The 15437-nt window shown below is 34.1% G+C and overlaps 2 protein-coding genes across 2 annotated transcripts; both read right to left on the bottom strand.

Moving 5' to 3' along the window:
• Positions 1 to 2492: 2492 nt before the first annotated feature.
• LOC133701334 (trehalase-like) lies at positions 2493 to 6591 on the bottom strand. The gene is made up of 11 exons (XM_062125212.1): positions 5971 to 6591; positions 5465 to 5584; positions 4941 to 5056; positions 4759 to 4859; positions 4539 to 4648; positions 4257 to 4329; positions 4012 to 4179; positions 3831 to 3918; positions 3218 to 3317; positions 2823 to 3036; positions 2493 to 2731 (listed from the first exon to the last, which is right to left on the bottom strand). Exons 1-11 carry the CDS (start codon positions 6501 to 6503, stop codon positions 2648 to 2650), a joined length of 1707 nt encoding a protein of 568 aa, XP_061981196.1. The 5' UTR covers positions 6504 to 6591; the 3' UTR covers positions 2493 to 2647.
• A 2899-nt stretch (positions 6592 to 9490) lies between these two features.
• Positions 9491 to 13908, bottom strand: LOC133700676 (trehalase-like). The gene is made up of 11 exons (XM_062124286.1): positions 13186 to 13908; positions 12691 to 12810; positions 12182 to 12297; positions 12004 to 12104; positions 11783 to 11892; positions 11590 to 11662; positions 11345 to 11512; positions 11163 to 11250; positions 10463 to 10562; positions 10065 to 10278; positions 9491 to 9973 (listed from the first exon to the last, which is right to left on the bottom strand). Exons 1-11 carry the CDS (start codon positions 13731 to 13733, stop codon positions 9890 to 9892), a joined length of 1722 nt encoding a protein of 573 aa, XP_061980270.1. The 5' UTR covers positions 13734 to 13908; the 3' UTR covers positions 9491 to 9889.
• Positions 13909 to 15437: the final 1529 nt, after the last annotated feature.

The raw sequence follows: 15437 nt of genomic DNA, 5'->3' as shown, positions 1-15437 counted from the left end.
AAAAGAAGTAGTGCAAATGGACAAGTCCACAATGAGAAGATGAATCCTTGCATAAAATTAAAGATAGTGTGGTTCAAGAGGGATCACATGCTTAGAAGAGAAGAGAAGAGAGCGCTCCTTTTAATGGAGGAGATGGAAAATGGCTAAAAAGCCATTATGAAAAAGAAGTATGTGGAAACCTAGGTAAGAACAAGCCAAATAGAAGGTCAGTTGGAGAGTCAATTTTTGAAAAAGGGAGTTTTTGCCAGAGAAATGTGGTGGGGAATCACAAAAGAAGAAAATTAGATAAGATGAGCCATGTTCAGGTTGCTATAGAAAAATATATAACTTGTTAGGATTTGAATTTATTCTTTAATAATTATAAGTTTGAGTTTTTTTATAATAATTGAAAGTTTGTATTGTTATTAACTTCAGGTTCCGTGAAATTAATTGAGATACGAATAACATCATATTAATTATAAAAAATAATAAAGATGGCAATAAGATAACATTATCAAAACAAAACGATAAAGATAACCTGTTAAGAGAAGTGATGGTAGAATGATTTTTTTAAGATAAAAATGGAAGATCCAATGAATGATATAAATAACGCATTTTCTCGACCAAAAATTCGGAAACAATACTGAAGATTACTCGAGGGATCCAAGTCATTATACTTAGTGTTGCTCCCTGTTCCACGCTGTTTATGTTCTTGAGTATATGAAATATGCTATACTTGAAGCTGAAGGGGAGATGATAGATGGCTGGAAACGGGTGGTGGTAGTGAGCTTCCGAAAAATGGAAAATACCGAAGTTTGTGAGGAAATGTCGTTCGGCTCTCTTTTTTGTGGAATGTCACTTATTGTTAAATTACTCACTGTAAAGGTGTAGCATGTATTCTGAACTAAGAGTAAAATAATAATAAAAAAATATTAATTCAATTCAACTCCATAAATATTCTAAACAAGATAATTAAATTTAATTTTGTAATTTAATATTTTATTTAAAAAATAATAATTATAATAGATTATCATTTAAATTCAAATTAAGTATAAAATTCAAAACATAATTCAAATTACGTATAGAATTTAATTCCATGTATTATTTAATTCCGAACAAGCTGAAAAAGTTACAGGAGGATTTAAAGATGCCACGAAATAATCTTTGTTTGGACGCCAAGTATTATAGCTAGGCTTTTTAAATGGATGCAACCACGCACAAAGTCTAGACTCTTGTATGCATTAATCATGCGGTCACAGGTCAACGGTAGTTGAGAATTTACTTTTGATTGGGCCCAGGCCTTGCGTTCCTCATCACCAAGCCCATGACACAAGAATAATCTCAGTGCTCAAATCCCCTCCAAGCATCACTACTTGTAAATTTCTCAAGCGTTGACTATATAAAACAGATATAAAACTCTATTATTTTTTAAAAAACTTGTAATTCAATAATATGGTAAAAATAAATAACACCAATTATTTATACGAGGTTTAAAATCTTCTAAAAAAATCTAAAATTGAGTAGAAAAAATAATTAAAATACAAAATCAACTATGAAAATAATTAAAATAACAAAAACAACAATTTTTGGGCTTCATTTGCATGTCTTTTGGAACCTTATAGAATTTAATCTATAAAATCATTTAGTAAAATTAGAGTCTGATGCAATAATTAAATCTAAAATTATAATTATTTTTATTAAGTTGCATATTTGATATTCGAGCTTCTTCACAAGTTTAACCTTGTTTATCTTGTGTATAAATAAATTTGCAACACATTCCATGTTAACTTACCTTTTTTTGGGCTCGGAGAGTTAGCCTTTTTTTGAGCTCGGACAAGCATCTGACTTCTTATGGGCTATAAAACTTCGAAGAAACGCAATTGAAGCTAATAAATTTATGAATAGATGAAACTGAGCAATTCCAGTATATGGCATGTGGAAGGGGAAAATTCATTTTTAAATTAAGGACTACGAAATGAACATATCATCCAAGTCTTTCCATGGTGATCATGGCAATGAGAATTATGCAAGATCTGCCCATAATGAATTCAGAGTTGAAGCTCTGCATCGAGTAGCCTACAGGGCTAATAAACTCAGGACATGGTCTACGAAGGTAGCTGATCATAAAAAAAACGATGTACAGCAGTACTGTGAGCATTTCGGTGCCCATCCGAATTACTATTTCCTGGAATTGAATAATCCAACAAAGCTACTGCTCATGAATACCAAGATTTGCTAGTTGCGGATATTTTGAAGTCCCTACTTGGCGCCCCCAAAACAAAGCAAAGGCTTCGGATGCTTCTCCTCCACCCAGAAATGAAAATACAATTCCCATACGGGATCGAGCGGAATTGGAGTTTATAAGCCTTGATTCCCTTTACAGGCTAATAATAGAAAGGGTAGCGTTCTATACCTTTATACAGGAAGTTGGATATGGAATTAAGAAGCCCTTAGAAGTGTGAAGCATTATCTAACATAAATAGGCTTAAATAGGCTTAAATAGGAAATGAGACTGATGAATTCATTCCTTCATTAAAAATAAAGAAAAAAAAAGTATCAGCGTATGATCAAATCAAAATAATAGCACAAGGAATTGAAGAGGAAAAAAATGCCCTATGTTCGCTAAGATCGCAAAAAGAAACTGTTGCTTCTTCAGTTTCCTAACCAATCAGCAACCTATGCTCCGGTCTTCAGGCCATCCAAACTCCTCCAAAAATGTCAACACAACTCCATTTGACCAACCAAAACCAGTCTGCATTACCACAAGAGCTTAAAATCAGTACAAATGTATGTAAAACAAGTATGCAATCTTTCCATACTTGTTTTCGAGTTTCATAAAGTACCTGGGGTATGTATTCTCCACCACCTCCGAATGCTCCACACTTTCGCACATCATATTTTTCATGCATTGCGCCCGTTTTCTTGTATCCAATGTAGTTGGTTTTGATCCACCTCACAGCTATGTCTTCTGCCAATGACCTTGCTTCTTTTAATCCAGATCTCAGCAAACCTTCAACTATCATGTGTTGAAGTGGAGCCCAACCATTTGGAAAGTCCCTGTTTTTACAACTTCTATCAGGTCGTACAATATTTGCATAAAGACGGTTCTCCATACATTTGTAAGAGGTTGGTAGACACAAAATTATGCCACAAAGGCTTCTAGGAGTCGGGCTTTGTAACAACGATTTTTACGTTAATAAGTTCCAGATAAAGGAAAAGGTAAAAACAGATTGCTAACCATTGCTGTCCCGAATTTATTAAAGAAGTGGCAATTCCAGCAGCATGAACCAGGCCTGAACTTTGAAAACTTCTCATGACATTCTCCACGAAAGCAGCATCTTCACATTTGTGATCAAAATCAAGAGCATTTTCAGTATTCGCCTTATAAAAGGGGAGACAATATAGCTTGCATTTTCAGGGTTTTAGGTAGTATAGCATCTGATAAATTGGGGAACGGGAGCAGCACTAGTTTTACATCATTTACCCGTCGTCTGTCCTTTAGAATCAATTCTGATGACCTGCTAAAGGTTTTAAACTATCAGAACTATCTGCATGACAGCTTGCTTATTCCAACTGTTATGAATAACTTGTCCCACTTTTAGACTTGTACGTGTTTCTGTTTTCCATTTAAATCAGGAGCTTTAAGAGCATCAATAGGGTATCGATTGTGGTACATGAAAAGTAAACTGAACTTATTAAGCAATACACTTTCAGCGTTATACACTTGGAATGAAAAAGGTGAATTCTATATCTCCAAGTAAGAGTGATCAAATTAACTTTTAATGGTAATTCTCTTTATCATGCTCATCATTTGTGCAGATACTTGAAACTGGACATGGAGAGTCACAAACCTGAATGGAACAAATCTATCCACAAAGGAATAAAGTTCGAAGCATATGCGTTCTGATTTTGGTTACAAGCCTGCCATGTTTCAGATTCCTGAAAGTATGAAATCAACAGAAATCAGGAAAAATCAGAGAAATATATAATTATCAGATATTGGCTCTTAAAGCACATGCACGAGGACAAAACCTTGCATATAGTGCCATTAGTGAGTCTGTAATCGAGCCACTGTCCCTTCTCGGCATCCCAGAAAACAGAATTGATTGCATTTTTTCTTGCTTCAGCAATTTCCATGAAACTCTCCATTGTGCTTTTGTTTCCGAGGACTTTCGCCAAAAAGGCAATATCTAGTTCCATCTAGAAAGGTAGATACATTGATTAGGTGAAAACAACTACTACCTTCAGATTTTCTTAGTAAGGTAATTGAATAATACCTTGAGTATGTAAACATTTAAATCCACAGGTAAAATTGATGTTGTAGACAACGTAGTGAATTCTGAAGTATTCCTGTCACAAGCCAAATAAAGAATAGCAAATTCATTTTCCATTTCTTCTAAACTTCAACAATGACAACATTCTAATCACTGGCATTATAACTAAGCTGGTAAATAACTAAAGAAGACCGGTGACATTAAATAATTTCTTTGTTTTTTCTCAACATTGACATTATACTAAATAATTTAATGCATGCAAATTTTGTTAATGTGCAACATTACCTCATCCATCTTGTACTAAAATCCCATCCGGATTCCGCAGCTGAAGCCACATCACGGTAAAATTGTTGTTTCTCAGAATTTCCAAAGAACTTGGAGGCAGATTCCTTATCCTGTTAGAGCAAATAAGTACACGCATCGCAAATCTTAAGTTTGTCCAATATAATTTAAATGGAACAAAGTCAAATAATTCCAAGGTACTTAGCCAGAGGCAAGAACGCACTATTGTAGAAGATTCGGGCCTGGGTTTGTTCCAAATCGCATAATACCGACTTAAGTTGTGATTGAAACCTTGAGCATCCTGGATGGTGACCTTATGTATCTCTACAACAAGAACAGTAATGTTTACAAAAGCTCAAATAACAAAAGAAAGAAAAAAAAAAGAGTAGGAAATCAAGAGGGTACCAGAGTTCCAAAAGGCATGTTCTTTTAGCAATGCAGGAAGAGCCTTTCTAACCAATTCCACATCACAAGTCCTATTATATATCTCATAAACCATTGCACTCAGCAGGGGAGGTTGGCTGAAAAAAGTACGGAAACTATGGTTTAATTTCAATCATTAAGCACACGAGCACAACTCATTTCAAGCAACTCACAACTAGATTCAAAAAAGAAGGCAAGGTTCTTTGAGCTTGAAAGTCTTTAATTTATCATAAGAACAAAAAAAATAATGGAAATGAAACAGGACAAGCAGCAAAGGGAAAGAGATTAGTTCAATGATGGAAACCACCCAATTCTTATGCAATTTATCAACGAAGAAGAAGAAGAAGAAGAAAAAGGAAACGAAAGAAAAGATGTAGATTTCAATGTGGAAAATTTGGCAGGTAAAATATAGACAAGCACTCAAACAATTCTTACACAAAGAAAGAGGTAACAAGAACAGAGAACAATAGGTAAAGGCAACAACTTAAAAAATGCAACAAACATACCTCCTGTTGGTGTAATAGGCCCTTGCACCATTAAGAACATAACCATATGTATCCACAAGGAAAATGAGATTGGTCACAATTGCTTTTGCAGTCTCATACATTTTACTTGCCAACAAGCCCCTGCATGATAAGTTCCCCGATTATTATTCTCACCATAATTTGGATGCACCTAACCAAAATTTTGTTGTCCAAGAGTAATGTTATCTATCCCGAGTAAGTTCCCCGATAACTCAAACTAAGAGGATGACATTATACGTGTGAAACTCATTCAGGATGGATATTTGGATAAAAGAAAACATAACTAACAAGTGACACTATTCTCAGCTTTGCATAAAATTATTGACTAACTTGTGAAAATAGTTCAATGAAGAGAAGTAAATGCTTCTAACTAAACAACCATCCAAAGCTATATAGCAGACAGCAATAATGACAAAGGAAAACAAGACAAGACAAGCACAAAAAAAAAAAAAAAAAAAAAAACCGAGGGTGCAAGAACAGTAACTTACCGAATTACCCAATAAGAATCCCAATAATAAACCTCTCTAAAACGTGAACCAGGCACAACTACTGCCTCAGGCAAGGGAAGTAAAGTGTGTAATTCAGAGTGTTCAAGGACCCCATCAGAGACTTTTCTACTCAAATTCTTCCATAAAGCATGGACCTCAAGAGCCCATGACCTCACTTCTGGGTTCTTCACCTTAGGCAAGAACCCTTCTGGTTCAGGAACAAAATCCACTGGATCATAGTAAACAAGATCATCCCCTGCATCATCAAAGAAGGTTGCGATAAACACCTTCAAATCTTTAACTGAAACAGTCCCGTTTTCACCGCTTCTTGGTAGCTCATCAAAAGCTTTCTGTGTCTTTGATAGATTGAATTTTAATGACAAATCAACGTAAAGTTTTGGGTCAAAGTCTTCCTCTCCAAAAGTCCCGAGGGCAGTTTCTTGGACTCGTTCAAGAAAGGTAACTAAAGGTGTCGTTACTACTACAGGACCTCTTACACTGCATTTCGGAGACAAACTTGTTGCAAGTGTCATTGTTGCTAGAGACAACAAGGATAGAGAGAAAAGATTAAGGTTTTGTTGAGCCGTGTCAGAAGGGTCGGACACAAGGTTGCTCTTTTATATATATATATATATATATATATATATGAAGAGGGAAAGAGGGAAGCAGGGATTTTCAAAGCTGCCGGCTATTGGAATATCTTATTGTTTTTGGGGCTTGATATGCTGTTGATGAAAAAACTTGGGCTAAGAAAATGTAGACTCGTACATTGGTTTGTTGCTAAATAAAAGACTTTCAATTATAAAGAGGGTTTTTTTTGTAGTAAATGTATAATTAGTAGGATTTTCCATAATCAAGCCACATGGTGTAATAAGAAAAGATTCTACAAGCATGGATTTGTGACTTTCCAACTCTTTTATTATTATTATTATTATTATTATGAAAAAAGCTTTCCAACTTGATTATGTTTTTCGTTATGATTTTTCTGAAATCAACATCTTTGTCATGTTCAAATTATTATCTGATTAAAATTAGATTTTAATTTTATCTAATTAATCGGTTTTAGTTGCCCTTCGATAAACTAACATAATAGTTGCATATTTCATTGTATCAGATTTACCTCGTAATAGTTGCATATTTCCATGCTGCTCTTTGTCCTGTTTCTTTTCTATGAAGAGTTACTTATCTGCACATGTTGACCATAGAAGATGCTGCTCTTTGTCCATCGAAGGAAAACAAATTAATACTAACAGGAAAATAAAATATTTTTTTCGGAAACAGAACAGCATGCCTTGTTCACGTTCCTATCCTTTGAACATGTATATAGTATATACTTAGTACATTAATTTAATTATAATCCAGTGAGATTTATTTACTTTTATTTTTTTGCTTGTTTATATTATCACTTTATACAGCAGCCGTTTGACCAATCATGTGATGCCACAAATTTATATTTGACTAATTTGTTTAGGTTGACTCGGCTAACTAGAGAAGATAAGAACGTGGACATGATGTTGATTTTCCAATCGGGACATGCACCAAAAACTGTGGCTGCCTTTAATAATTCCAGGCAGACAAGAGGGCAAAGGGTATTTACAGAGACAAGCAACAAGTAGGTAGACTATAGTTGCCGATTTTAAATTCCAGTTTTTAATATTCCAGTAACCTCATATTATCCATGGCACATCCTTTCAGGTGGAATCTTAGGCATCATCTGTATCATATCTCACTTTATCAGTTTTCAGGTTAAGTCTATAATGCACGAGGGGTTCACCATTTTTCTGCAACTCTCTCAGGAAGTAAAGCTCGATAATGCTTAGTTTTTCCATGAAATATTAGATTGTAAGAGATTGCGATTGCTAATTAGTTATCAATTAGAATTTTCGTGTTATCTTTCTGCTTCATATGTAGATTACAAAGAATTTTTTTCAATTATAAAACTTAATTTATTGTTGATGCTGCTGAAATGAATTCTGCTTCTGCTGTAAATTATGCTACAATCCCCTGCATCTTTAAACACCATGAAAAAACTTCTAAACCTAGGCTAAAACAAAATTATGACATACTTCTCACTATCTGAAAATCTATATAATTTGAAGCTTTGATACTTCTCAAACTTAACACCATAGTTAACACTCCCTTTGATATACCTTAATATTCTTTTTGCTTCTTTTAAATGCATTTCACTAACAAAATGCATAAATCAAAATAAAAGACTTACAACAAATAGAATATCAGACATTATTGTAGCAAGATACACTATGCAACTAATTAAGTTTCTAAAGTGTCCTTCATCAACCTTTTCAGTATAATTTTCCTTGCTCAACTTCTCCTTATAATTCATTGGTGTGTTTGCTGCTTTGCATTTTTTTTATTTTTAGCATTCGTTAAAGATGACAATGTCCAAGTCTCTTAAGCCAAATTTTAACGATGCTGATGTTAGTGGAATATGTTGTGTATTCCTCTTCGGTTGGGAAAAATAAGAAGTTTTTACCTTTTATTTTAGCTTGTAAAATTTCTATCTAATAATATCGTGGTGGCATTGATCTTTAAAGGTCACTTTGAATTCATTTTCAATTAACTGATCCACACTCAACAAATTTTGATCAATATCAAGTATATAAAAGATATCTGAAATATTTTTATACCTTAGTTTGTTGATATTGCAATAGTTTGTTTTTCTCTTTGCTGGAATATAGTCATTGTTCCCTATTTAAACCTTCATAATTCTAGCAGGCTGTAAGGTTTTAAAAAGATTTCTGTCCAAAGTCATGTGATTTGTATAATTATTTTCAATCAGCTAACATTCTGAGGAGCTCCTTGTTGAAAAACAGGTTGTTACAAACATCTAATCTTCATCATTTTTATTCCACCCAACATGGCAGCGACTTTTAAAAATTAAATGTTATTTGCAAAAAGAACAGATTTCTAGTATCTTGTTTTTAAAAAATGTCTTGTTTAAGAGTCGTCACCTAGTATTATGGTCACTAAGAATCCTAACTGGTCAATAGAGATTTTATTATGCGGGACTAGTTACGTAAAATGAAAGATATTATCATTCATTAAGCATCCTACCTAAGGTACACTACATTGTTGGTTTTGTCTTAAATTACTAAGAGTTTGTTTTGTTTTGTTTTTGATGAACTGCTTATAATATTCTTGACTCTGGCGTCAATGAATATTCGACTACGGATACTTTCAACTCTGGCGTTGGTAAATATTACATAGTAAAAAAAACATATGGTATTCCTGACTTTAGCACGAGTGAATAAACCAGTAAAATGAATTGAAAGCAAAGCATATATATATATATATATATATATATATATAATTTAAGATTTTCACTGCCCAAAACTGATAGTTTTCTCCATAAAAAACAGAAGGAGCAATTTGAAAAAAACTAGATTCAACCTCCATCACATGTCTCTTAAGAAGAAAGCTCTGATCCAAATGATTTTTTTTTTTAAGAAAAGAAAGAGGCAGAAGAAATTAAAAGATAGCAGAGATAAGAATACTGATATGGTGCACGCAAGGGATCATTGATTGCATTTATTTGATAACCATGCTTATTATTAAATAGTAGCAAAAGAAAATTGAAATGCTTACTGATAGCCATAAATCATGCTATCATCTGCTACCAGACTAGCAACTCCCAGAGACTAGGACAATTTTATTTGCTGGAAACATAAAAATCTAATGCTAACAGAAAATAAAGGTAACATGGACTTATAGAAGTCCTGAAGCAATCTTCAACAAACATAAAGAAAAAATACTGATTGTGTTTTATGGGGTCTATCAGCATATGATCAAATCAAAATAATAGCACAAGGAACTGAAGAGGAAAAAATGCCCCATAGTCTCTAAGATCACAACAAGAAACTGTTGAATCAAAAATTCAAATCTTCAGTTTCCTAACCAATCAGCAACCTATGCTCAGGTCTTCAGGCCATCCAAACTCCTCCAAAAATGTCAATACAACTCCATTTGACCAACCAAAACCAGTCTGCATTGCCACAAAATCTTAAAATCAGTACAAATGTATGTAAAACATGCATGAAATCTTTCCATACTTGTTTTTGAGTTTTATACAGTACCTGCGGTTTGTAAAATCCACCTCCTCCAAATTCTCCACACTTTTGCACATTGTATTTTTCATGCATTGCACCCGTTTTCTTGTATCCAACGTAGTTGGTTTTGATCCACCTCACAGCTATGTCTTCTGCCAATGACCTTGCTTCTTTTAATCCAGATCTCAGCAAACCTTCAACTATCATGTGTTGAAGTGGAGCCCAGCCATTTGGAAAGTCCCTGGTTTTAAAATTTCTATCAGGTCATACAATATTTACATCAAGACAGTCGTTCTCCGTATATTTGTAAAAGGTTGGTAGACACAAAATTATGCCACAAAGGTTTCAAGTAATAAGGCTTAGTAACAACAATGTTTACGTTAATAAGCTCCTGATAAAGGGAAAGGTAAAAATAGATTTCTAACCATTGGTGTCCTGAATTTATTAAAGAAGTGGCAATTCCAGCAGCATGAACCAGGCCTGAACTTTGAAAACTTCTCATGACATTCTCCACCAGAGCAGCATCTTCACATTTGTTATCAAAATCAAGAGCATTTACAGTGTTCTAGTTGTGAAAGAAGAGACAATATAGCTTAATATATTTCCATATGGAAAAAGTTATCTCATGAATCATAGGCCATGATGATCTAAACTTAGCTTTTCTAATACTCAAATTGTTATCTGCAGACCTTATAAAAATTTCAATAATAAGGTGAATCATATCATACTAACTTCTTGACAAATAAAGCGAGCATATGGTGTTCACTTGTTTTACATTATTTACCCATGTGGTCTGTCCTTGAGAATCAATTCTGATGACCTGCAGAAGGTCTAAAATATCAGAACTATCCGCATGACAGCTTGCTTATTCTAACTGTTCTTGCCCCATTTTTAGTCTTGTACAAGTTTCTGTTTTCCATTTAAATCATGAACTTTAAGAACATCAATAGGCTATCAAATGTGCTATTTCTTTAACAATACACTTTCAGCTTTATACACTTTGAATTCAAAAGGTGAATTCTCTATCTCCAAGTAAGAGTGATTAAGTTAAGTTTAATGGTAATTCTCTTTATCATGCTCATCATTTGTGCAGATACTTGAAACTGGACATAGAGAATCATAAACCTGCATGGAACAAATCTATCCACAAAGGAATAAAATTCGAAGCATATGCATTCTGATTTTGGTTACAAGCTTGCCATGTTTCAGATTCCTGAAAGTGTGAAATCAACAAAAATCAGGAGGAGAACAGAGAAATATATAGTTATCAGATAATGGCTATTAAAGCACAAGCATGAGGACAAAACCTTGCATATAGTGCCATTAGTGAGTCTGTAATCGAGCCACTGTCCCATCTCGTCATTCCAGAAAACAGAATTGATTGCGTTTTTTCTTGCTTCGGCAGCTTCCAAGAAACTCTCCACTGTGCTTTTGTTCCCAAGGACATTCGCAAAAAAAGCAATATCTAGTTCCATCTGGAAAGATAGATACAGTGATTTGGTGAAAACAACTACTAACTTTAGATTTTCTTAACAAGGTAATTGAATCATACCTTGAGTATGTAAACATTTAAATCAACTGGTAAAATTGATGTCGTGGACGTCGTACTGAATTCTGAAGTATTCCTGTCACGAGTCATATAAAGGATAGCAACTTCATTTTTTCCAGTTCTACTAGACTTCAACAATTATAACATTCTAATCATTGGCATTGTACTAAATAATTTTGTTAATGTGCAACATTACCTCATCCATCTTGTACTAAAATCCCATCCGGATTCAGCGGCTGAAGCCACATCACGGTAAAACTGTTGTTTCTCAGAATTACCCAAGAACTTGGAAGCAGATTCCTTATCCTGTTAGAGCAAATAAGTTCATGTATCGCAAATCATAAGTTTCTCCAATATAACTTAAATGGAACAGAATCAAATAACGCTCAGGTAACTTAGCCAGAGGCAAGAACGCACTCTTCCAGAACGTTCGGGCCTGGGTTTGTTCCACATTGCATAATACCGACTTAAGTTGTGATTGCAACCTTGAGCATCCTGGATGGTGACCTTATGTATCTCTACAACAAGAACAGTAATGTTTACAAAAGCTCAAATAACAAAAGAAAGAAAAAAAAGTAGGAAATCAAGAGGGTACCAGAGTTCCAAAAGGCATGTTCTTTTAGCAATGCAGGAAGAGCCTTTCTAACCAATTCCACATCACAAGTCCTATTATATATCTCATAAACCATTGCACTCAGGAGGGGAGGTTGGCTGAAAAAGTAAGGAAACTTATAGTTTAATTCCAATCATTAAGCACACGAGCACAACTCATTTCAAGCAACTCACAATTAGATTCATAAAAGAAGGCAAGGGTCTATGAGCTTAAAAGTCTTTAATTCATTATAAAAACAAAAAAAAAATAATGGAAATGAAACAGGACAAGCAGCAAAGGAAAAGAGATTAGTTCAATGATGGAAACCACCCAATTCTTATGCAATTTATCAAAGAAGAAAGGGAAGAGAAAGAAAAGATGTAGATTTTCAATGAGGGAAATTTGGCAGGTAAAATATAGACAAGCACTCAAACAATTATTACACAAAGAAAGAGGTAAAAAAAACAGAAAACAATAGGAAAAAGACATCTTAAAAAATGCAACAGACATACCTCCTGTTGGTATAATAGGCCCTTCCACCATTAAGAACATAGCCGTATGTATCCACATGGAAAATGAGATTGGTCACGATTGCTTTTGCAGTCTCATACATTTTACTTGCCAACAAGCCCCTGCATGATAAGCACTCTATCTATATTATTCTCACCATAATTGGATGCACCTAACCAAAATTTATTGTCCAAGAGTAATGTTATCTATCCCGAGTAAGTTCCCCAATAACTCAAAGGCAAACACTAAGAGGATGACATTATTCGTGTGTAGCTCATTCAGTATGGATATTTGGATAAAAATACATAACTAACAAGTGACACCATTATCAGCTTTGCATAAAATTATTGACTAACTTATGAAATGTAGTTCAATGAAGAGAAGTAAATGCTTCTAACCAAACAACCATCCAAAGCTGTATAGCAGACAGCAATAATGACAAAGGAAAACAAGACAAGACAAGCACAAAAAAAGGAATTGCAAAAACAGTGACTTACCGAATTACCCAATAAGAATCCCAATAATAAACCTCTCTAAAACGTGAACCAGGCACAACCACTGGCTCGGGCAAGGGAAGTAAAGTGTGTAGTTCAGAGTGTTCAAGGACCCCATCAGAGACTTTTCTACTCAAATTCTTCCATAAAGCATGGACCTCAAGAGCCCATGACCTCACTTCTGGGTTCTTCACCTTAGGCAAGAACCCTTCTGGTTCAGGAACAAAATCCACTGGATCATAGTAAACAAGATCATCCGCTGCATCATCAAAGTAGGTTGCGATAAACTCCTTCAACTCTTGAACTGAAACAGTCCCGTTTTCACCGCTTCTTGGTAGTTCATCAAAAGCTTTCTGTGTCTTTGAAAGATTGAATTTTAATGACAAATCAACGTAAAGTTTTGGGTCAAAGTCTTCCTCTCCAAAAGTCCCGAGGGCAGTTTCTTGGACACGTACAAGAAAGGTAACTAAGGGTGTCGTTGCTACCACAGTATCTGTTCCACTGCAGTTTGGAGACAAACCTGTTGTAAGAGACATTGTTGCTAGAGACATTAATGAGAGAGAGAAAAGATTAAGGATTTGCTGAGCGTTGTTCTGAAGGGTCGGAGTTGATTGCTCCTATATGATTGATACATATATAAAAAAAAACAAGAATTTTTTTTTAAAATTTCCACATAATACATGTAATTGTAATGTAAGATTCAATAACTGTTAAAAGTAGAAAAATGAAAGACCAATCTCATAATTTGCATATTTCCAGGTAAGCATAACCTTAACATGACTCCCCCATAGTAAATCGAAAAAACAAAGAAAAGTTTGTTTGATGCGGTGCAATGTCCAAGACTCACACGTATCTAATAACAAAAAAAAACCAAAAAAATGTTTATAATGTTTAAAACTCAGCTCGGAAAAAACTGGATTTTTATTTTTGAAAAATCCTTGACCATAAAAAATGCTGGTCTTTGTCTCAGTTTTTTTTTTTTTTTTTAGAGGAGTAAGGTTTCAAAATTGTATTGAAGAAATAATATAATAGAAAATTTATTTTAAAAATTAGCACATTTTTTGCAGTTAAGGCAACAATGTTGTCGCGATAATTAAATTTAATCTTCGTAGCCTTTGATTTTCAAGCATTTAAAAAAACAAATAGGACAAAAGTGAACCTTAAATATTTTGGAGTTGAAAACCACACCCACCTATGCAAGATTCTTTAGACACACAAAATAGGCTATGATCTCTTTTTATATTCAATCATTCACATGCATCATGTGAGGTGACTTTTACTGCCGAAACATCTTTGTTAATGAATATTTGGCACCAAAATATTCTGGGGGGCATCAATTTTCTGCCGCTACTTGGATAAAATATTTCAGCAATTTTGTGAGTGCGTGGTTGTATAATAGTTTTTTGTTTTTAAATATATTTTATTTTAAAATATATTAAATTATTTTTTATATATTTTGAGGTTTTTAAAATTATAACATTAAAAATAAAAAAAATAAACAGTGTAAAAAGATAAGCAGGTAAAGTTAAAAGATAAGAGTTAATAGGATTAAAAGATAAAAAGATATCAGATGAAAAGTCTATAAATAGACCAGTCTAAAGATTTTATTAGAGAAGACACATTGAGAAAAACCCAGCAAAATAAATAAAAGAATACTAGAGTGAAAACACATGGAACAAAAAATAAACCTAACTCCTATTTTATTTTTCATCTTTTTCCCTGCTCTCCTACACAGCCATCCCTTCATCTTCCCCTCCCTCTCATCGTAGCTTCCACAACACTACCTTCATCAGCCATCCAACTCCCCTCTCACCATTCAAGCAATTCCTGTCTCACCATTAAAATTTCATCCACCACACATAGCCCTTCACAACTATTGGCTCAAAACCTAGTCATTGTTAACTTTAACCTCGTCAGTCATTAATAAATCATCAGCCTTACCTCAGCTTCGCACAGATAGATACCTCCTCCTCTCAGAGCCAAAACACAGCAACAATCTTTATTGTCTAGCCACCATATAACCCACAACCATCATCTTAACAATGGTCTGATCTTAAAAAATTTAATCTAAGCCACCACGAATCCAAAATAATAACCCTTTCTCTTGATTTGTCTTCTTCATTACCGTTCGAAACATCAACACCAAAACCCAGCCAAACAAAAAAAACTAAAAACAACTTACTAAAAAATCCCATAAAATTTTCATCCAAAACTATAGCAAATCAGCCTTAAATCATCCCTTAAAGAGGGTAGAA

Source organism: Populus nigra, chromosome 8, assembly GCF_951802175.1.
Source record: "Populus nigra chromosome 8, ddPopNigr1.1, whole genome shotgun sequence".
Taxonomy (NCBI): domain Eukaryota; kingdom Viridiplantae; phylum Streptophyta; class Magnoliopsida; order Malpighiales; family Salicaceae; genus Populus; species Populus nigra.
This window is presented reverse-complemented; position numbering and strand designations above follow the sequence as displayed.

Bases quoted from the DNA above. Each gene is read 5' to 3' on its own strand.
- LOC133700676 (XM_062124286.1), bottom strand. From the start codon at position 13,733: ATGTCTCTAGCAACAATGTCTCTTACAACAGGTTTGTCTCCAAACTGC. The intron at 11,513-11,589 runs GTATGATTCAAT...CTATCTTTCCAG, and splicing joins TAAATGTTTACATACTCAAG to ATGGAACTAGATATTGCTTT. The intron at 11,251-11,344 runs GTTTTGTCCTCA...TCACACTTTCAG, and splicing joins CTAATGGCACTATATGCAAG to GAATCTGAAACATGGCAAGC.
- LOC133701334 (XM_062125212.1), bottom strand. From the start codon at position 6,503: ATGACACTTGCAACAAGTTTGTCTCCGAAATGCAGTGTAAGAGGTCCT. The intron at 5,585-5,970 runs GTAAGTTACTGT...CTTATCATGCAG, and splicing joins GATTCTTATTGGGTAATTCG to GGGCTTGTTGGCAAGTAAAA. The intron at 5,057-5,464 runs GTATGTTTGTTG...TACTTTTTTCAG, and splicing joins GCCTATTACACCAACAGGAG to CCAACCTCCCCTGCTGAGTG.